This window comes from Populus alba, chromosome 7 (assembly GCF_005239225.2).
Source record: "Populus alba chromosome 7, ASM523922v2, whole genome shotgun sequence".
NCBI classification, from domain to species: Eukaryota; Viridiplantae; Streptophyta; class Magnoliopsida; order Malpighiales; family Salicaceae; genus Populus; species Populus alba.
The window spans coordinates 4,329,042-4,352,679 of record NC_133290.1 but is presented as its reverse complement, the minus strand read 5'-3'; the positions used below and the strand labels follow the sequence as shown (position 1 = coordinate 4,352,679).

The window sequence follows — 23,638 nt, the reverse complement described above, 5'->3', positions numbered from 1 at the left end:
ATTTGCTTTTATTTATCAGCAGGTGTGGAGGCCATGTGTCCACTTGAGAGCTCAATCTCAAAGAAATCAATTCAGCATCCTCTTCACCACCAGCTCTAAAATGCGCGCGCGCGCACGGAAAAAAGAAACACCTTGAATCACGTGACGTGGGACCTGGTATATTATTTGGCTAGTAGGAGCAGGTGCATCATGTGAATCTGATCAGGCGGTACTAAAGTTTTTGACACTTCCTCTTCTCTCTTGAGATTGGACTGTCATTTTGCTTGCATCGGGTGCTTCGGACACAGGTGAACCCAAACAACTAGTAGTAGAGAAAGTAATTGAGCCAGCCAACCCAAGTTTTTCTCTAGCTTTTAGCCCAGGCCAAGCCGAGGCTGAGGCTTTGAGAGACTTGACCGGCTTGCGGCTCCGGGCCCTCAGTGAAGAAGTGGACATGTCTCTATCTTGTTGGTTTTCCCCAAATTAACTTAGTTCAAAAATCAGAGAATAATAAAAGAATATCCGGGACTTTTTTTTTAATTCAGTGAATGAGTTATAAAATTCCCTTAAACTACCATTAGAGCATTGACGGTCCAGATCTCTTGTGCAGTTGTCCTGATCAAAAGGGTACTTCAAACGAATGGTTCAAATCCTTTGTTGTTGACATAAATACGGATAAGGTAGCCTGAACTCAAGCCTGCCCTTATTCTCACAAGGAAGTTTAATTGGTTGGCCTTTTGCCGAATTTGAGCTGAAAAAAAAAAAAACAAGAAACAGGCTCCAAATTGGACGTCAAACATGTTGCTCTTATCACCATCGTCTGCCTCGCTATTGTCACCGCAAAGTCGCAGCTACCATGTCAACAACAGAAGTACAAGACCGCAGCGGCCACTCAAGGTTGTCGGCATGGCAAAGGAGACCACAGATGGTGGCAATGGCATCATAGAGAAAGCTGCAATAGTCGGCGGGTTAGTCTCCACCCCAGTAATCGCCTGGTCTCTCTACACCCTCAAGACAACAGGGTGTGGCCTCCCTCCCGGACCAGGAGGTTCAATAGGAGCACTGGAAGGTGTAAGTTACCTGGTTGTTGTCGGAATTATAGGCTGGTCCTTGTACACCAAGACCAAAACAGGCTCCGGTCTGCCTACCGGACCTTTTGGGTTGTTGGGAGCTGTAGAAGGTCTGTCATACCTGTCATTGCTTGCCATTTTAGTCATCTTTGGATTGCAATTCTTTGAGAAGGGTTCCATTCCAGGGCCTCTTCCAAGTGATCAGTGCTTTGGTTGAGGACTCCCTCTAGAGGATGACGTGGTTAATTAGGGCCACCACAATTCTATCTTTGTTCTTTCTGTGCGTGGCCATGGTTCATTGGAATTTCTGAACAATATTTTTCCGGCACAGATCAGTATATTCACATGCATCTGTCTCTACCTGTGCGTTTTTAGTGACTTCTAGAGTTTCTGCTATATACACATGTTTACGAATAGTGATTTTGCTGGCTCAATTGCGACCATCATATAGTAGTATTTTCTATCTTTTTCTCTGTATAAATAATCGTAACTTTTATAGACTGTAGAGGGGGGAAATTATAGGTCAGCGAATTGGAGAACACCAAATAAGAGCTGACAAATCCCTAGCACGTATCGCTCTGTTCCACCATAGATGATCTTACCTTTTTAGATATTTAGCTCAAGTGACATGTGATTTGGCACCATCTTTGATACGTATCTACGCTGGGTTTAAATCCCAGTTAATGTTAGAAAGAAAGAAAGAAAGAGAAATTTTCCCTGCTCAAAATTCGATCAAGAAAAGATTGACTGCTCTTCCATGGACGGTGTCCGAAATACAACCATGGTTATTCAAATCTGGGTTATGAATCATGGGAGCTAATCTAAAGCGGTTGAAAATGTGGGTTGATCTGTTTTTTAAAAATTATAATTTTTTTTATTAAAAATTATAATTTTTTTTATGTGTTTTAAATTATTTTAATATATTAATATAAAAAATAATTTTTAAAAAATAAAAAATATTTTTTTTTATACATTTCGGGATAAAAAATACTTTAAAAAGCAATCATAACCACACTTTAAAATATAAAATAAATCTAAAAAATTTAGAAAGATCAAAATATTATTGATTTAAAAAAATTAATTAACAAAGTTTCACCGGATCAATGATAAATCAAGGTTTTTAATGGAGTGACACTAAATCAAATCCCAAAATATTTTTTTAACCACATCCATTTTAGGTGTTTGAGTCAATCGGGTTTTGATCATCCTGTTACCGGTGACTAAAACAATTCTCTTGTGGGTTACAGTGTTTTCTAAAATTTTATTTAAAATTAATATTTTTTTAATATTTTTAAATTGTTTTGATATACTAATATTAAAATAATTTTTTAAAAATAAAAAATATATTCTTTTAGTATATTTTTAAATAAAAAGCAACCATAACAATATAAAAAAAAAAAAAAACACCATTAGCCTAGAGCAATTGAAGAATCACATGCGGTTTTTTTTTTTTCTCTGGAACGGTTCCCATCATGTTATAGTTTAGTAAATTTTAGGCATGATATTTGATTGAAGTATCAATTTTTTCTCCTCAAATTAATGGATTACGAAAATGCTATCAATTATGAAGCACCTAAAAGTTAAAATAAGATATTCTAAACCATTAATCAATTTCCTTTTGACTTCTTTTTTTGCCTTCTTTTTGACAAATTGATCAATAAAATGCCATTAATTTTGGATACGAAAACGTCTCCTCTGTTTTTACTCCAAATTTAACACCTAATTTTTTTTTTTTCAGTAGACTCAAAATACTTAATCAGAATGTTTTTTAATTAAAAATATATTAAAATATTACTGATAAACACCTAAAAATTATTATTTTAGTATTTTTCAAACAAAAAACAATTTTAAAATTATTTTTAAAAACAAGTTGAAAAATGAAACAAACAAGATTTAACTCAAAAATATTTCATCTAAAGTAATTTGAGCCACCAGATTTTTTTTAGCATAAAAAATATTGATTTTGAATCCAAATTAAGAAAAAATTTAGCATAATTAAGATATAACACCCATTGACTAATTTAATTTATAAGTACATATTTAAGATGGGTAAAGATTGAGGTCATGTTTGTTTTTTTGCAAAATTGATTTAAGTTGTATTTTAATTTTTTTTTCCAAGAAATGTCTTAAGTTTTTTATTAAAAATAACTTTTATCTTAATCAAAAATTAGATTTTTTTTTAACTTTTAACTCATGGATTCTAAACGTTTGGAAATGTTGTTAAAACCACTTTAAAAAAAAAATTTTTTTTTTTATTAAAAGTTAATATTTTTTATATATTTTTGGATTATTTTAATATGCTGATTTTAAAAATAATTTAAAATAAATAAATAAAATTATTTTAATATAAAAAATATTTTAAAGAATAACTATAATTATACTTTCAAGTTGAGATTTCTCGCCGGGGGGGGGTGCCTTTTCCAACTTCATTACAGGCTCCTGAACAGTGCTATTCTGCTGCAGAATACCAAACAAATTACCCAAACACACACCTTAACACAACAACTTCCAAGGAAAGCTGTAGTCTTTTTCAAACCTTTTTTATAGCCCCCAGCAAAAAATTAAAAACCCTCTTACAAGTTTCTACGCTCTGTAACACTGGTAACGATTTCTCTCCGCACTACTGCACTGAATCATAATTAATCATTCTCAACACTCTTAAACTACTTTTATGATCATTTATTAACTAGACGAATCATGATTGCGCTTATTAGTTTTGTGTGTTTCTCTCTCTCGCATAATATCTGTTTGGTTGCTGAGAAAGTGGAGAGAGAAAATTGAAGATTTCGAGGTTTTTTTTGTTAAGAAATGTTGGTGACAAAACAGAGCCTTTTAAAGTAGTAAGCATCGCGATCGTGTTGGATTTTCTGGTCTTTTCTTTGCTGAGTTTTTGATTTAGTGGATTTTTCTCGCTTCATGGTTAATGGGGTTTGCTTTAATATTTTAGAGTAAATTGAAATTCTTTGTTATTGCTATTTTCGATTGCTGGTGGGTTTTTTAGCTTTGACTTTTGAGTGATCGTTTTTTTTTTTGAACTATGAATAAAAAGCTAGGGTTACATTGTCAGGATTTTGCAACTGAGATGTAAATGTGTTTTGAAATTTGACCTGAAACGGTATTTTTTTGTCATTCTGAATGGAATGGTTGGGTGAACTTGAGTAACCTTTAGTTGATCATAATTTACGGAAGCCAATTTGAATTGTGTGCGCGCTCCTACGTGCCCATGACGGATTTTTTATATGTGTGTGTGATAAAATTTGAGGTTTTGTATGGTTCATTAAGTGGATTTAAATTTCTGTTTGCAGGTAAAATGGATCGAGGAAAGAAATCAAGTAAGCTCCTTGCAAACAAGTATAGCAAGAACCACATGGATTTACAAGATATTATTAGGGAGAGTGCCCTTCCTTTCCTTCCGGCCAAATCTCTTCATCGATGCACTGGTGTCTGTCGGGAGTGGAAGCTTCAGATCTCGACTCCTTTCTTTGCCCACAACCAGTCATTTTCTTTCCGTGATGTATCAGGCTTCTTTTGTCAATCCCCATCAGGCACACTGTCATTTGTTTCCCTCAATCGAATGGCCTATGGTGTTCCAGACCCTTCTTTGAAGTTTTTGCCTGAACCAGTTGATATCAGGTGTTCTTCCAATGGACTACTCTGTTGCCAGGGTCGCACTGGATATCAGGCATACTACATCTGCAATCCTGTTACCCAAAAATGGAAGAAACTCCCAGAACCTACTGCTAATCATGGGACTGATCCTGCTGTTGTGCTAGTCTTTGAGCCATCATTACTGAACTTTGTTGCTGAATACAAGCTGGTTGTTGCTTTTGCATCTGATCTTGACGGATTTGAATTTGAGATCTATTCATCTACAGATGGATTTTGGAGAATTTCTGCTGAGATTTCTTTTGGCAAGATGAAACTCCTTCCGAGGACAGGTGTTCATGTCAATGGTGTTGTTTATTGGAGTTCTAGCATGGGTCGGATATTTTCTTTTGATCTCTCTTGTGAGCGATCAACATTCATCTATAACAATGGATGTAGTTCCTTAGGTGCGGTGAATGGGAAGCTTCATACTGCTTGTGTGCAAGGTTCGAAATTATCTGTAAATGAGCTGTCAAATGTGTACACAAACACAATGCAGATGAATAGCAGTACAAAAACATGGCAGGCAAAGCATGCTGTAACTCTAAACTTTCCAGTACCTGATCTGTATCCCCGTCCCTACGATAAAGAAACTGTGTTGTTTTTAGGTGGTGACATGGTGGTGATGCGGTTTGAGAAAAAACTTATTTCCTATAACATGAAGACTAAAGAATTCACAGAAGTCTTCACTGAAGAGGATACTTATTCCAGGATGGTTCCCTATGTGAATAGCCTTGTTGAGATATAGTTAGCCACTCTTCTAAGTTGTATCGTCATTTCTAGTACTTTTTGGCCATAACTTTAAATCTTACCTTTCTTGTTAGGTTGATCATGGTTTGGAACTTTGACTTGTTCATTTCTTATGGACATATTTGTGTGGGGTGCTAGTAACAGGTTTGTATTCTCCTGGTTTCTGTGTGGATTTGAAAATTCCGGGAACGATTTGATTGTCTTTTATCGTATTCATAAATGAATAATTACATGAATATTACTTTCGACTTCCAGAAGTGGCTTTTCTGGTGATTGGAATCAGGAAGAAACCAAACTCCACCATGAGATCTTAAAATTCTTCATATTGCCTGGCACTTGCATTTGGATCCTTAGACTTGGAGCCCGTAGGGAGCGGTTGCGTTGGCTGTTAGGTACAAAAATGCAGGCAGCCGCTCCACCAAACACACAATCCAGGTGTCCATTGGATTTCACTTGCTGATTGTGTTACTGTTGATGGTCAAATTTGATAATAAACTACTGTTTTCGTGTTGCCAACGAAAGCACAGCAGTTCAAATGCAGACTTTGTGTTTAATTTTTTGCAATGTAGCACAGCGAAGTAGGCTTTTGCCTCCCAAAAACCCTCGAGGGGAGGCTTTACAAAGCTGTGAATTGGTCGTCGAGGATTTAGCTAGCGTGATGGTTAAGGCTCTTGCCTTCCAAGGGTGCTTCTTCATTTACATGGCAAGCTTTTACAATATTCCTACATAAAATACATTTGACATTTAAAAAAAAAAACTTAAAAGGCTTACTAAAAAAACTAGATCTCATCAGTGAGAAACATTGTAACCTGTGTCTGATTTCATTGCGGACTCTCAAGTATACGTTAAAAATTCATTGTCTTCTCGCTCGTTTCCTCATCAGTTTGGCTGGCTGAACAAGCGGGGCCTGTGAAGCTCAGGTTTGATGACCTTTTTTCCCACTTGCATTGTCGTCTTCTAGGCGCGCCGTCCTCTCATCAAAGCTGGCGAGGAGGATTTGTTGATGTTTGCTGTTCGTGGCTCGGCTCTTCTTTTATTTCAGGCTCATCTGCTGCCTCCAGACCTTTTTTGAACGGGTGAAAAAAAATCAAAAAACTGATTAAACTGATAAAATTAGAAAAAAATAATTAAAAAAACCGAACTGAAAAAAATAATTAAAACAGATTAAAATTTAAAAAAAACCAGCCGATTCGGTTTTGATTTTATAAGCAAAAAACCAAAAAAAAAGGAACCGAACCAAAACAAAAAAAATTGAGCTTAAACCGGAAAAAACCAAACCAAAACCGAGAAAATCAGAAAACCCAAGCCAAACCAGTTTGAACTGGTTTTTGCTTTAAAAAATTGAACCGAAACCAGTCATTTGACCTGATTTCATTCAATTTTGATTTTTTAAAAAAATTCAATCGAAAATGATCACCCTACTTGTTTTTCACTTAGGGCATGGCTCATTTGTTAGATGGGTGCGTGGGCATGTCATCACAGTGCACAACTCGCTGGACATGTCCTTTATCTTCTCCTTTGCGTTTTGGAGGCTGGGTGTTTCTGTCATGGGTTACATTGGAAGGGTTGCGGATTTGTGGCGTGAAACATTCGGTTGGTGAATGTTAGCTTTTCAATTCGCTTTCTTTTATTTTTGCCAATTGTTATGATAGGAATCGACTACAATTGAGTTTACCTCCTCTCTAGTTAATATCTAATATCTAGATTATTCGCATGCAGGTTGGACAATTTTTTCTTAGCGTCAAAAAATTATTTAGAAATTGCATATGTTTTTCTAGTTAACAAATAAAAAAAAAAAAAAGTAAAGGTTGTCTTGAGATAACTTGATCAACTTGACAAATCTAAAAATAACTCAAATAACGGATAAAAATTATATTTTTCTAGTAAAAAAAAGTTATGTAAAGGTCGACTTGAGATAACCTGATCGACTTGACAAATCTAAAAATAACTCAAATAACGGATAAAAATATGATTTGATTAAAATGAATCAAGATGACATCATTTTTTAAAAAATATTAAGATAATAACATGTTGTATCCACTATTGTTAATCTTTTAAATCTGTGACTCGGGTCATAGAACCATGATAACCTCATAAAAAATATTAAAACAAATTATGAAGCCTAATTCTCAATAAATTTAATGTTAAAAGATGAAAATGAAAAAAAAAAAGACAACAATGAAAAAAATACCAAAAAAAAAAAGCCAATCAAGATAACATGCTAAGCCCATAACCTGAGTAATTAGATTGGGGTAATCATATATAAAGCAAATAAAAAAAATCAAGAAGTATAATTTCCAATAAATAAAATGTTAAAAGATTAAATAAAAAAAACTAGAGAAAAAAGAAAATATTATTACAATTAATAGTATTTTGTGAGATGATGCATAATAAAACCAACATCTCTTTTAGTTTTTGTTAAATAGCCAAAAAAAAAAAAAACAATTAAACCCCCTTAATGTTTCACTCTAGATTAGGGGTGTTCAAAAAAACCGATTAACCGAAAAAACTAAGAAAACCGAACCAAGATAGAAAACCGATTAAACCAATTTTTAAAACCATAAAATCTTGCCAGTTCAGTTCGGTTCCGGTTTGACCACTTAAACCGGTGAACCGAACCGGTAGTATAAATACCACAGTAACTCACTAAGCCTAACCTTAATTGACATTCTGAACTGAAGTCGCCGCCCATACCAAAGAGCAAAGAGCCAAAGACGATTTATCATCTTCTCCTTTCTGCACCTGTCTTGCCCTTCACCTTTAATTTTCATCCTTCCTCTTCTCCCTTCCGCATCTGTTTCTTCCTTCAATTTGCATCCTTTCTCTTCCCCCTTCAGCATCTGTCTTGTCCCCTGCATCTGTCTTTTCTCTAGCCCGAAGAAAACCTCTGGGCTTCTCTCTTCACTTGCAGTAGAACGACAAGGCTCCTCCATTGGTAAGTAATAAGTTTATCTTCGTGTGCTTAACTGCTTATAAGTTCAACTTTTTATTTCAAACTTTGATGCTTCTCTGACCCCTGCTTCTCATTTGTTTATACTTTATATTGTTAGATATAGAAGTTCCAAAAAACTGTATGATGATAATCTTAACTTCGTGAGGTTTCAGTTTCCTTCTGCATGTATTTTTCTATAATCTACGAGACTGGTAGACTGGTAGTAGATCTGTGGGGAGTGATATTAGCTTCTGAGTGCTTATTTCCTGTCTTCTGCTAATGGATGGTTTCTTTTTTTGGATATACAAATTTAACTCTATTAAGTTGTTAACAGGTCGCATTAATGCATATAGATTTTTCAGAGAATATACATTTGCAAGCATTGAATCGTGTTCCAATACTTGTATTTCAAGAAGATGAAGAATTGTGTTCAAATTTGGCTTAGCTTTAGATTTACTTGTCATTAATTTGCAAGCTGCCAAAGATCTAATTGCTCCAGCCAGGGGAATTCCTCGTGAAGATATCAAGGTATGCAGGACTCTCTCCACATAAGTCATATACTGCTCTTATCCCCATATCTTGTATCCTTGTCTTTCTGGGTAGATATTTGTCCTATTTTTTACTTCTGAATGCTCTAGTTCTACTTCTTGATACTCTCAGCTTCGTCAAGAGTCACACATTAGCGGGCTATAAGGAATTTCTGAGTTCTGCTCGTGTTCTTTATCTGATTCAGTAATTCTCGAAGGTCGTCTCTTGCCTACATCCACCATTGTTCGTCTTTGTAAGGACAACCCTGGTTGTTCTGTATGTAGAGTGTTTGTTATTTCATGTCTAAATTCATGTGAAGAATTAAATGGTTTACATTCCTTGGATATATGATTTTCTCAGCATAGTTCACTGCCTGTAAACCATTTGAACAACTTCAGGCTTATAAACCAGGAAACAAGACATGAAAAATAAATTTATTTGTCATCAGTCTTGGGATGTCCTTTGAATTTGAAGTTTCCTACATATTCCTTAACCTGAAAGGAGAAGAAAAGTTCGGAGTGACTAGGAGAAGAAAGGCTTGCAGATGGCACTTCCACATTGCATGAATATTGAAAGATAAGTGTTCAGTAGGGAATTCCCGTTTATGGCAGTCAGCCAAGCTGTGAATTAATTTAGGTTTCTATAAATTTTAAAACTCAATTTACTGTAAGGCTAAGTCAATTTAAAAAAAACCGAAAAAAAACCCATAAATGAAGGGATTTTGGTTTCCCAGTTTTTTTTTAAAAAAAACAAAAACCGGATTTAATGAAGGGATTAAGTTTCACAGTTTTTTCCAAAAAAAAAACCGGATTTAACTGAACCGGACTGGCTCGGTTTGAACCGGTTTTCGGTCCGATTCGGTTAATATTTCTCCAAAATATTAAAATTTGATTCAGTTGGTTTTTTTAGTCTAAACTGAACCGAACCGTGAACACCCCTACTCTAGATCACGAGGAGAAGCACTATTCATTCAAACAATGTTTTTTTTTTATTTTTTATTCCTGGAATTTTTTACACTTTGATACATTTTATTGTGTTTTAATTTGGTCTTTCAAAATTACCTTGATTTACGATTGTTCTTAGTAATTGTTTTTTATGCCTTCCTATAGGGATCTTAAGATGTCAAAGAAATGTTATGTCACTCGGTTAATTCTTGGCTTTGAAAAAAAAAATCCAATCCCCCCCCCCAACATTAGGGACTAATTTGCACATTAAAAAGAAGTTCATGTACCTTTTTTATTTTAATACCTCAACTTTTTTTTTAATTTTATCATTTTATATTGATTTTATTTAGAGTTTGACTTGGTATTTTATTTTATTTTTTCTTGACACAAGAATCTTGCAGTATTAAGGAAACGTTTGGTGTTTGGTTGATACACTGTTTTGCAAAATAGAATAAAATTTTTCTAATTAAAAAAATAAGTGTTTAGGGACCAAAATAGATAAATAGGCAATGACTTGGTTTTTTTTTTTTGTTGCTTTTTTTATTATTATTTTTTAATTTTTTCCCAACAACATTGGGTTGCTTAAGATTTAAGTTTCGTTGTTTTATTCAATTTACTTTTTATAAGATTATCTTGTTTTCATGGTGAGGTCATGTATTTAGCAAGCTGATTCAAGTTGTTGTTTTTTTTTTTATCATTATTATTTATTTTAATTTTATTCTTTAACATTTGATTTGTTAGGAATTGAGATTTGAGATTTTTTTCATCATGCTTTCTATGGGATTATTACATTTTTATTAAATTTTTATTTTGTCATAAAATATTAGAAAAATATATTTTTATAATATTGGCAAACGTTCATTTCTTGAGTTGATCATTATATATATATATATATATATATTAGTTTGGTTTATTTACTGTAATTGCTTTTTTTTTTTTAAAAAAAAATTATATTATTAAATTATTCATGTTTGTTGAGCCAATTTGAGCCAATGACATGGGTTTCGAGGTTTTCTTACTTCTTAAAACATGCTAACATTTCCTCAATATTTTTTTTTATGTTGGAAAAAAATTACCCAGTCCAATTCGCAGCACACCAATATAGTAATTACTGATTTTTAAATAAGTAACTTTCAATTCTCAAATCTAAGTAGACTTTTAATTTTCAAATTAGTATACTTTTGCTCAAAATATTTCTTAAATTGCATTTAGTTAGTGTTGTATGATAAAAGATATAAAGACACAAAAACATGTTTAATCATAAAGATATAGATAAATACAAAATAAATCTTCTCTAAAATATTTTTGGAATGAATAAAGTATAAAAAGACATTTCTTCTATATCTCATAAATCTCATCGTCTCCATCAATTTTATCCGGATATAGTAATGAAATGCAATTTAAATATGAATACATGAGGAACCTTTAATTAGTTAAATGTGTTTCAGATTTGTTTACCTTCCACATGCCATATTTTTGGCTTCCAGCACATAATTTTTGGTGATCAAAATTCATACCACACTGGTTTCTTGTCTAGTGCCCTGCTGCGGGCTGAATTATTTTTATAAAAAAATATATAAAAAAATAATGGAAAGAGTATAGGGACCTTGTGGTAATACTATTAGACTTGGACAAGTTGGTAAATTTTTAAAAAAATTTACTCGGCTTTTTTCCTAGCACAAGTTTCTGATTAAACAATATAAAAACTAACCAGTGTGAATAAGCACATTTAATGGGTTAAAAGGAAATCTAAATGACCGGAAAATGCATGGATCAACTTATAAAAAACAAAGAAGAATTTTTTAAAAAACAATATTGAGACTATGATATATTGGATGAGTTACATATGACTCAATTCATAAACTTTTTTTAAAAAAATATTTTTTACTTAATTATATGATAAAAACTAGATGCTCGCAATTTTGAGCATCAATCTTGAAATAGATGTTTGGTCAAGATCATGATAACTCTAGACAAAGCATGGAAAAAAATCATTTATGAAATCTATTTCCGAACCAATTTAATATAAAATATGTTTTTATTATTATCAACATTAAATAAAAGACTACATTGACCCTAAGATGATGATTAAGCCCATGAAGTCAAGCTTTAAAAGTGATTTAAAAAAAAAAAAAAAAACTTAGACCAAAGTTAAGTGTTGTTTTGCATTTTTGGTTATTATGGCAACTTAAAAAAAAAAAACACCATTAACCTCGATCAATTAAAAAAATGGCTAATTTATAATAATTAAAGGAGAGCGAGTATGAAAGTTATTATAGGAAAAACCGGTAGATTTACTACTTCAACGCGTACTAATTGATCAAAACGAATCTTTTAAACCTAGTTTAATATTTCAAATTTCAAACATGTGAAATTGAAAACCCAAGTTCAATTAAGAATTTCAGTTGTTAGCCAATTTAATGCTAAATGATAAAATTGAAAAAAAAAATCAAATTTAAAAACTAACCAAAGAAAAAAAAAACAAAATAAAATGAAAACATCAAATATGAAAGGAGAAAAAAAATGAAAAAGTGAAATTAAAAAAACAAAAAAAAACTATCTGAAATAATAATAAAAAAAGAAATTAAAATAATGAGGATTATATTTGATTGACAAATAAATTAAAGGAGGATGTGGTTGAAAACAAAATAAAATTTGAGAAATGAATTAAAAAAAAAAAAGAGACCAAATCAAAAGAAAAATAACTTGAAAGGCTGATAAAAAAATATGGAGGGCCAAACATGAATTTTTAGGAGGAAAGAGAAAAAAAAATTATGGTGATATATCAAAGATCCAACAATTACATGCGTCACACATGGAAAAAGAGAAAGCCAAGATAAATCGAATGACGTAGTGATATAATTTATTGATGTTGGAGTCAACTGTGCTTGTCAACAACTTTTTTTTGTTTTTTTAAATCCCACTCGATACTTAAGACCCAAACATTATTACAATATATATATATATATATATATATATATATATATATATATATTGAAATTACAAATTAGCCCCTCAAGTCATGCTTTTGAAATTTAAATCCAATGGTAATGGAGTAATTATATTATAGCAAAAAAGTGAAATATCCAAAAAAAAAAAAAAAAGAGCATAGACCATAGTTAAATGATTATTTGCTTTTAAGGGTGACAAAAACATTTTATGGTGTAGGAGAATAATGAAAAAACAAGATATTCCTTAACAATTCAAGAATGAAAAATGAACCAAAAGAAAAGATTGTTTTACTCCTTAAAGGCTATATTAAGAGTTTTTTAAAGAATAAAATTTTCAATTCATTATCACAATCTACAATAATTAAAGACATATAGATACAATGTTTTTTTTTTAATGTTTTAGGTTTCTATTTAATTTTCCAAGTCCAAAAGCCTCCATGTGAGCTAAAAAAAACTCAATAATGTATTTTGACTACAAAATGAAACAAGTCTTTAGCTATGCATACCTATTATAATAAATAAAATGACACAACAATAAGCTCACTTGTAAATGATATTTATAAATACAGAGCGGTTATTTTTATTTTAAAATGATATTTTTTTTATTTTAAAAATATTATTTTTAATATAAAAATATCAAAAATAATTTTTCAATTTAAACCACCGACCATTTAAAAAGGTTGTAAAAGCAACCATATTCATGCTCTGTAGTTAGTAAAACCCATTAACTATAATAGCTAGCTAATATAACTTTTACATGCAATATTGTTGCCCCTCGAAACACTCTTTATTTTAGCTTTGTGAACAATCACATATTCCCCACACAATAGCCTGACGTGGCATGATCTCGAGGCCGAAGCCACGTTGACCTTTGTGCTATCGCCATCCAAATTCTCACGGCGTCATCTCCACGCTGGAAAACTTGTAGTTCAAGGTACGACCTCGACCTCCAGAGCTTGACTCGAGTCAATCAAAAGATTCCACGTGTCTATTAGACTCTTTCCCTTCGATAAACCCTCAAATACCACGTAATTTCTCTGCAAACTCCAGGCAACTTCCACTTTTCCTTTCCAGAGACACTCTCTTCCCGCTCTCTCTCTCACAGAAATAAAAAGTCAACCGAGCAATCAAATTCGCCATTTTTAAGGTTTTGAAAGGTAAGAACTATCCTTCTCTCTTTGTTATTTCCACAATTATATCAACTCGATTCATCTTTGCTTCCAAGGTCAATCTTCTTTGTTTTGTGATTTTTTTAGTGATTTTTCGTGAATTTTGTTTTAGATTTTGTGTGTGGTTTTTTTAGTGTTTCAAAGAAATCATGATATTTTTTTCTTTTATTTTTTATTTTTTACTATTTTACACTAACTATTTTCTGGTTCTCGTTTTCAATAGTGATCTTGTTTTTGAATGGTGTACAATGTGAAAAAAATGCGATTCTCTTTTTCCATTTTGTGTGTGGTTTCGTGTTAGGGTTTTGAAATAAATCGATTTCTGTTTTCTTTTATTGAGATTCTAGTTTGTGTGCGACTTCTTTCTTGTTCTAGATGCTCTGTTTCTTTTTTTTCCCCCGTAAAACGTTACTTTTTCTTTGGTGTTTTTGGTTTGTGATCAGTTCGACTCTTTTGTTTATGATTATTTTTTCATTGGTGTGTAATGTGAAAGTGCGATACACACACATTAAGGGTTTAATCGATACTGTTCTTTTGGGTTTCAAAGACTTTGTAATACTACTTTACTTGGCAAGTTCTGTTCTTTGGCGTTTTACTTGCTTTGTTCTTTTCTTATTTTATCTTTCCTTTGCAGATTTTTTGCTTTTACGGGTTTTCTTTTTAGAGTTTTAGGGTTTTTATGGTGGGTTTTGTTTCTTGATTTTTTTTTTTGTTTGTTATTATCTGTTTGGATTCTGGGAAAAAAAAAGAAAAGCAAAGAAATGAAAACAGGTGAACGGGAAAGAAATGACAAAAATTGAAATTTGTGTCTGTAACGTGATTAGTTGAGCAATGAAAGGAATCTCGGGATTCAAGAAAGCAACTGTGATAATTCGTAGGAGTTTCTTGATATGATTTGTGAATGTATGTGAAGTTATTTTTCACTTTTTTGACTGATTTTGTTTCCTTGATAGTACTTCAAGATGATAAATTCATTTTCTCCTTATTTTATTTTTCTTAGTTGTGATGAAAGGCAAAAAATTGGAGTCATGTCGGCTGCCTCTCCGTCACCTTTCTATTCTATATTAAGAAACAAAAATCAAGAATCCCTGATCAACTGTGATGATCTTATTTTCTTTCAATTATTTTTCAATGATTTGCTAAACTGTTATTTGGGATTTTAAATTAAAGTCATGCTAATAGAAGTTCTTCTGAAGTGCATCACTGTTTGAATATTTCTTTAAAATTTGCTGTCTTTTGATATGCTCAACTCAGAAGGAAGTTTTGGAATTCGTAAGCAAGTTATTGATGATGTTTAACTCAAGGTCTGGCTGTGATGAGAAAAAAACACGAAAACCTATGAAATTAGACCATCTTTGTATTGAAGAATGAAAAGTTCTTATATTTTTGGTATCGTTTATATTTTTGAATGTATATGTTATTTGTTTCTTCCTTTTTCGTAGAACTGATTGGCTGCTTCATTTGATCATAGATAATGGCTGATTTGGAGGAATACCACATGGAAGAAATCGATGATAACCCCATCCTTCTAGATGATGAGGGCACACATGACATGGTATGTTCCATTGAGCTTATTATTAGATGTAATGGTAATGTCTTGATGACAATTGCGTGGTTTCTGTTGTGTCTCTTTTCTTTTGGTTTCTGTTTTCTTAAGAAAGTTAACATTGCCTTGGCTAGAAGGTGGAGATAAAAAAGGCCTTTAAACTAGTTTGGAGACATGGTTTGAAACAGTGTAGCTTACTTCAGACTCAAGTATTTTGGGCTTAGTATCGATTTGAAATAGTGCATTGTCATTGTCATCAAGGGCGGAGTCACAAATTTTTTTTGTCTTGGGCTACAAAGATAAACATAAATTATTTTTCAATATCAAGCCCTGGTTTGAGGCCTTTTGTTTTCCATCACTTCACTAATGATACATGGAAATTTTTCCATTATAAATCGAAGGATGAGCTAAGAAACCATACTTCATACTGATGGGAGTTAAGTAGGTGGTAAAAGATGTGGTAAGTGCATGAAATATTATGAAGTTCGATTGAGTATTTATTATTTATTTTTATTAAAGTAGGTGTTCGGACCAGCTTATGCGCACCTTGACTAATCTCACAAGCTCTAAAGTTAACGACCATGTAAACCTTCAATGACTCTGAGGTTTGTAGGACTCAAACTAGTGACCTTTAAGAAGCAAACCTCGAACCTGACCAGTTAGGCTATACCCCTCATGGTTATTTGGGGCCTTTTGTTTTCCATCACTTCACTAATGATACATGGAAATTTTTCCATTATAAATCGAAGGATGAGCTAAGAAACCATACTTCATACTGATGGGAGTTAAGTAGGTGGTAAAAGATGTGGTAAGTGCATGAAATATTATGAAGTTCGATTGAGTATTTATTATTTATTTTTATTAAAGTAGGTGTTCGGACCAACTTATGCGCACCTTGACTAATCCCACGAGCCCTAAAATTAATGACCATGTAAATCTTCAATGACTTTGAGGTTTGTAGGACTCGAACTAATGACCTTTAAAAAGCAAACCTCGAACCTGACCAGTTAGGTTATACCCCTCATGGTTATTTGGGTATTTATTTGCTGCTATGAGATGGGGCTAAAGAGTAAGCTTTGTTTAGTCCCTATAGATTCATAAGTGCTCCATTTCAATCCATGTAGTTTGAACTTCCTAGCGTTGCTAACTTTTTATATTTGAATGTTCCGATTCGGGCATAAAATGAGTTTCAACTTATTTTTCTGTCAGAAGGAATTGGACATGTGATCAATTTAGTTAATTTTTACATTCCATGTCATAATTAGATAGTATTTGTTAATGTGATAGTGAATTGTTTTTTAAAATGTTTTTTGCTTGAAAATAAATTAATTTTTTTATTTTTTTTTTTTAATATCAGCAATCAAAACCAAAACGATTTAAAAACATAAAAAAAAATTAATTTGAAAAAAAAAATGAAAAGCACAGTAACACCCGACTCTTGTATGATTACATTACCTGAGCCTTGTGGTCCCTCCTGATCTTGACATGTGTCTCTTCATTTATGCTTAATTGTTACAAAAAAAAAAAAAAAAGGCTTTCTTTTGTATGTTGCTTGTCGTTGTGGTGGTTTTATGGAGACTAGATATTAATTCAGCTTTTCCATCGTCATTCGCAAATCCTTTCATAACTGTTCTTTTCTTTGTTTGCAGATTCCAAGTTGTTCATACAAGTCCAGTTTTTACAAGAGTTCAGAAAGCTGTGCTCAATTTCCTGGTCACATAAAGCAGGAGGACATAAAAATTGAAGATGTTGTTAGGCAGTATGCTCTTTGTTTCCTTCCAGCCAAGTCAATATGCAGGTTCAAAACTGTTTCTAAAGAGTGGCTTAAGTGGATAGACAGTCCTTTTTTTTCCCACAAGCAGACCAACCACTTCAAGCATGTTTCTGGTCTTTTCTGTCAGTTTCCTGGCGAGAGTCCCTCCTTCATATCATTCAATCCAGTTGCTTATGGCGTTTCTAGCCCCAGTCTCTGTTTCTTGCCTGAACCTATTGACGTCCGAACCTCTTGCAATGGATTACTTGGCTGCCAAAGCCGCCTTGGAGATGATGCTTACTACATTTGCAACCCTGTGACTAAGGAATGGAGGGTGGTTCCAAAGCCAACTTTATATCATGGACCTGAAACAGCCATAGCACTTGCCTTTGAACCTGATGTACTCAAATTTGGAGCGCAATATGAGCTTGTCTGTGCAGTCACTCTACCAGATAGGGCAGCTCTTCTGTTTGAAATATACTCTTCAAGGACAAACTCTTGGAGAGTATGCACAGCTATGTGCTTGGAGCTGGATGCTTTGCCTCTTAATGGCGATGGTTTCTACATCAGAGGATTTGTCTTTTGGGAAACCCAATCAGGTGCAGTTCTGGGTTTCGATTTGAAAGAGGAAGAGTATGGAATTCTCAGGCTCCCACCTAGCAGCAACCCGACTGGTGCTTTGACAGAGTTGCGGGGGGAGTTGTGCTACCTTCTGCCTCACAAAGATGATGACGCATGGTCAATTGAGGTCTACGGAAATATGGACATGAGCCTGAGGCGTGTAATTCCTCTTCATTCTGAGGTTTTGGGTCATCTTGTAGATGGACAGTGCCGGGCTTTGGCGTTTGTGAATGATGACACAATTATCATTGCTCTTGGGATGAAAGTGATTGCTTATCATGTAAGAGCACATAAGATGGAACGGGTAAGTGATGCCAGGACTGATGGTTTTGTGAGGTATTTGCCATACGTGAACAGCCTTGCACCCGTGGGCCCTTTCATGCGCAAAACAGCTTTGTATCCGTGAGATTTCCACAAAGACCTTCTGAACCTGGATTGCTGATTCCAGGATGGATGTCTCAGGACTATCGTCTATTAATATTCTTTCTGTTCTTGTGAAGTATTAAACATGACTTCTGCTCAAACCGAGAATACGGTGGAAGCTAAACATAGAATTTCCTTTTGAATTCCAATTCTTCCGTTGGATATTTTGACCTTGTGCTGGAGCTTTTAAAGCATGATTGAATGATGCAAATGATTTTCAATTTTGATCTGCTGTCACTGTTGTGAAGGGTTATGGTTACTGATTGCCTTAATCTTTGATGATGCCCTTTTGCAAATCGTTGAGTTTTGTTATTTGATAGAAAAAGAAAGAACGCAAAAAGAAAGCTAAGAGATTTTCCTGACGGAAGTTCAGCGATTATCCTGAAATTGTTTTCTGAAGTTCCTGTGGGCTTCAAAGTTGAAAGATTGGCTGGTTGTCTTTACATGTAATTCGTTTATACCTTTTTTTTGTAACTGCAAAGCAGTAGCAGCAACAGGGTGAGCATTTCCGGTTCAGTCCGGTTTTCTTCTAAAAAAATAACCAAACTAAATTTATTTTTTTTTAAAAAAAAAAACCGAAACGAAACCGGTTCAAACCGACCAGTTTTCGGTTCGGTTAATTAAAGAGAAAAACCAGAAAAACCAGTTCAATTTTTTTGGCTTTTTTATGACTTTTGATGGGGTCATTTAAAAGGCTTGTAAATTTATAATCGATATAAAAAACCTATATTCATTGTTTTACTTTCCTTTACCAGGATTTATCTCAAATGACTGGAGAAATATTTTTAATTTGCACCCAGTGGTTTTCTCAAACCAATCAACTCTAATCAAAATCCAAAATAAAATTACACATCAAATAACACAAACCAAGAAAACAATGCCTCTGATAAAATTAAAGAAATACAATCTGCAGGAGTCCTTGAAATTGAAATAAAACGCATCAACTATCTCTTTCACAACATTCACAAAAACAAAACAAAAGGAAAGATACTGTTGTTTTAATATTATTGTTAAGTAAACCAAATGCCTTCAACATTTTATTGCTTGTATTTTCTCAGAAACCAAGTGAGAAGAAACTGCAAAGAAAAAAACCAACTATTAAGGCGCGCAAGCATAGACATTAAAAGTGCATCTTGTTCTCTTGAATAGTTCACCTGAAAAGTTTAACAAAATAGGTTAATATAAACTGATAAAAACTAAAAAAAAAAAAAATGAATAGAAAGCATCAAAATTTTCATCCAACTTGGAGAGACAAAGAACTTGAAGGAACGACTGCTAGTTTTGATTTAGAGACAGATAATTGAGAGATGAAGATTTGATTGAGAGATTGAACAAGAGGGAGGGGGGGGCGGCTGGGTTTGCTAGGGTTGGAAGAAGAAACTAAAAAGTAGATCTTTATATGGGAGAGATGAAGATCTGAACGAGAGATTGAACAAAAGGGAGGGGGGCGGCGGCTAGATTTGCTAGGGTTAGAACAAGAAACTACAAAGCAGATCTGTAGATGGGAGAGAATAGAGATGAAGATTTGATCAAGAGGGAGTGAGGGGGGCGGCGGCTAGGTTTGTTAGGTTAGAAGAAGAGACTGAAGGTGGGAGAGAATATAGGAGATGAAGATTTAATCAGGAGGGAGTGAGGGGGGGCGGCGGCTAGGTTAGAAACTTAGAAGAAGAGACTGAAATGAGAACTGTAGATGGGTTTGGAAGGTATTTATAGTACTATTGTTTTTTTTGAACCGGTTCGGTTCGGTCCGGGTTAACCGATTCCTGCATTACAAAACCGAAAACCAAACCAAACCAAACCGGGATTTTTTCTAACTATTATAATCGGGTTTTTTTCTCGGTTCGGTTTTTTCGGTTAATTTTTTTTTTATTTTCTTGGTTTATTCGATTTTCTGATTTTTTTACACACCCCTAAACAGCATCGGCTAGAGTTTTATCGAACGCACCTCAATAATAGTACTTCGTATACAATTAGACCTATAAATAAATGATATAACCATTCCAGGGAAAGTTAACAGCTTCAAGCCCCCGTCTGTAAAATTTTACTAGTAAATAAGAAATTGCACAAACATAAGTGGCAGTCATTAGACGATAAAAAGGATTCTAGAAGAGATGATTCAACATGACAATCTCAAACCCAAGTTTTAAGAAGATAATAAGATAGTAATCTAGTAAAATATTTTGGCTTGGATTTGTATTAAATCCTTTGAAATTTTTGCTACAAATATTGTCATCATTAAAAAGCGCATTGTAATAGCCTGCTTATTAATTTTTTTAATTATAAAAAATTAATCATCCCGCTGTGGAGCGTTAATAGAAAACTAGTTACTTATAATCTAAAATATGTGGGGTGAACACTCATGTTTTACAATGGACACACTATTCACTATTTTTTTTTATTAGGTTTTATTATAAATTTAAAAGAAAAATATATAAGGTGAACATTGTGCATCTGTATTGTTCATTCCCTCATGTTTTATTATAGGCAACATTGTTCGTCCTTTTTTTTTAGGTTGCTATAAATTTAAGGGAGGATATTAAACCCAGTCAAGTTCATGATTCGGGTTCACCCTAAATAAGCTAAGGCGTGCAGGGTGAACACTATGCAGATGCATTGTTCACCCCCTCACGTTTTACTATGGACAACATTGGTCATTGTTTTTTTTTTTATTATTATTTTGCTATAAATTTAAGAAAAACAATATGTAAGGTGAACACCGTGTAGTTGTATTATTCACCCTCTCATGTTTTACCATGGACGACATCGTTTACTTTTTTTAGGTTTGCTATAAATTTAAAGGGAAAAATATTAAACTCGGTTGAGTTCATGGTTCGGGTTCACCCCACAAGTTTTACTTTGGACGACATTGTTCACTTTTTTTTTGTTTAAGAAAAAAAAATATTTTTTATTTTTTAAAATTAATGTGGACCTACATTTACACTTATTTTTTAAATCTTTTGCATAGATATTTTATTTTGAAAATAAAAGGAAATTTATTTTCTTATTTCTACTTGCATCTCTTTTTATTTTATTCAATTCTTTTATGTGTTTTATTCAAATACCACATCTTATCTATTTAATTTTTTTCATTTTTTAATTTTAATTTATTTTTTTATTTGAATATTTTTTTAAAATAAAAAAAAATAAATTAGTGTTTATTAAATTTTAATTTGTAACAATATATTTTGGTTTATGAGTATTTTGACGTGTTATTTTGATTGTGACTATATTGTTCTATATAACTCAAAATATTAATTTAACAAATATAATTTAAATTTAAATTTAAAGATAAACTAACTTGAAATTATATAATTTAAATTTCAAATATAAGTAAAAAAATTAAAGTTGAATCGATATAAACTAATTAATTCGATGAGTTCAAAAATACCCTGGATGACTGCTAAAAATATAATTTTACTTTAAAAAAGTTCAAGATGATATATTTTTTTAAAAAAAAGTATTGAGACAACAATATGTTAGATTAACTCAAGTAAATCTTGGCTAACTTTTTAAATCCATAACCTGGGTCAAGAGACTATAATAACCTTAAAAAAAAAAAATTATGAATCTTAATTTTTAATAAAAAAAAAAAAACAAAATATTATTTGGCCATAACAAAATGGCTGGAATAGAATCAAAATATTATGGCCAGAATTTAGGTGAAATTCATGGATTGAAATAAGATTCTAAACGAGATGAAATATCTTCTAATTTATTTATTTTTTAAATTGAAATAAAAATTATATATACACACACCTGCCATTCTAGAAATTACATAATAAAATTAAAAACCATAGCTTTTAGAAACCCAAGCGTACGACTCCATCTTGTGGGAAAAATTGCAATGGTATCAATGACCCATCTCGTGGTGGATAATTTGTTGCAATGCCCTCTCCATCAACATCCTTTTGTTTTTGAAAAGGATACACACACACTCAATGATAACTTAATAACTTTATAATAGTTTTCAAGTTTTGAGATATAAATTCATGGCTCTTAAAGACAAGAAATATACCACAAGATTTAAACCTATTTTATATTTTATGTAGAAAAAACGTTTGATAGCAATGGTCGCATGGACCATTCCACTAGCCTATATGGTGGAAAAAATGCAAATGGAAATAGTCTCAGAGACCCATCTCACTTTGTAAATTCCTATCATCTTACTCGTTGATTGTGTTAAAAAAAAGACTAATATGTACTTTAGAAAGAAAAAAGAAGTAAATATAACCAGAAAACAAATACATATATAAAAAAAATGAGAAAATGTATATTTTCATTGAAAGATGTGTCATATATTAATCCAAGGTCCCTTGTCCATTAATTAATTGGTGGTTGCATTCTAACACTTGAGATTTATTTTTTATGCTCAAGCATTTAATATATATATTTTTTTAAACTAAATTGAAAATTAAAGCATATTATTCGAACCCAAGCTTACGGGGAAATGGTCTCATGGACCCATCTCGTAGAAAAAATGCTTGCTAGCAATGGTCTCATAGACCATCCCACGTTACTGCGATGGCAATATATAGTCTCACACTGCAAATTGAATACATAGACTCTTTACAAATTGATATAATAGTTATTAATATTTATTTTTAATATATATAAAATGAAAGATTTTAATAATTGATTAATATTGTTTAAACCATATATGTTTTTATATTTTTTTTTTTTTTTATTTTTTAATATTGAGTTTTCTTATCCCAATCTCATGATCCAAGTTCATAGACTTGATGGGCTAACTCACGTTTTTTTTTAATATATATGTGTGTGTGTGTGTTATTACTTCCTCCCCATGTCTTCTATATACCTCTGTTTTTCTTTTATGCTAGCTAGCCTCTAATTTTGGCTCTAGCACCTTTCTATAATATATAATACTCAATTATTATAAAAAAGAAGAAGCAGAAGCAAAAATAACTTAGAAAGTTAATTGTTATGAGTAATGAGTTATTTAGTTGATTTTGGAAGATTTTAGGTAAAGATGAGGATTTTGAGTTATAGTTTGTTTAAATAATGAATTTGAGTTAGAAATCTTGATATATTAGTAGGTGATATGTGGAAAATCTGGTTTTTAAGGTTGAAGATGATAAAATTTTAGTTTGGTCCTTCAATTTGTGAAAATTTCAGTTTAATCCTCAAACTTTGAAAAAATTATAGATTGGTCCCTGGTGCATAATCCTAAATTCTAGACAGAACTAAAGATGAATTATGGGCAAAATTCCAGTATAGTTACTAATTTATGATATTTTTATTTTGGTTCTCAAATTTGATAAAATTACAATTTGACTTTTAAAAATCTGCTAAAATTCCAGATTGGTCCC

General features: G+C 32.5%; 3 protein-coding genes across 4 annotated transcripts; all 3 read left to right on the top strand.

Annotated features, from left to right (window-relative positions):
• Window positions 1-22: 22 nt before the first annotated feature.
• LOC118063283 (uncharacterized) lies at window positions 23-1,547 on the top strand. Its single transcript, XM_035077292.2, has one exon. The coding sequence runs from the start codon at window positions 778-780 to the stop codon at window positions 1,264-1,266; it is 489 nt and encodes a 162-aa protein (XP_034933183.1). The 5' UTR covers window positions 23-777; the 3' UTR covers window positions 1,267-1,547.
• Window positions 1,548-3,456: 1,909 nt separating this feature from the next.
• On the top strand, window positions 3,457-5,690 carry LOC118063284 (F-box protein At5g49610). The gene is made up of 2 exons (XM_035077293.2): window positions 3,457-3,650; window positions 4,355-5,690. Exon 2 carries the CDS (start codon window positions 4,360-4,362, stop codon window positions 5,440-5,442), a length of 1,083 nt encoding a protein of 360 aa, XP_034933184.1. The 5' UTR covers window positions 3,457-3,650; window positions 4,355-4,359; the 3' UTR covers window positions 5,443-5,690.
• Window positions 5,691-13,819: 8,129 nt separating this feature from the next.
• Window positions 13,820-18,543, top strand: LOC118063285 (F-box protein At5g49610). 2 transcript variants are annotated; one of them, XM_035077294.2, is made up of 3 exons: window positions 13,820-13,956; window positions 15,440-15,523; window positions 17,164-18,543. In XM_035077294.2, the coding sequence occupies exons 2-3, from the start codon at window positions 15,443-15,445 to the stop codon at window positions 18,292-18,294; spliced, it is 1,212 nt and encodes a 403-aa protein (XP_034933185.1). In that variant the 5' UTR covers window positions 13,820-13,956; window positions 15,440-15,442; the 3' UTR covers window positions 18,295-18,543. The 2 variants fall into 2 exon arrangements, with proteins under 2 accessions (XP_034933185.1, XP_034933188.1); XM_035077297.2 differs by lacking the exon at window positions 13,820-13,956 and adding an exon at window positions 14,089-14,871.
• Window positions 18,544-23,638: the final 5,095 nt, after the last annotated feature.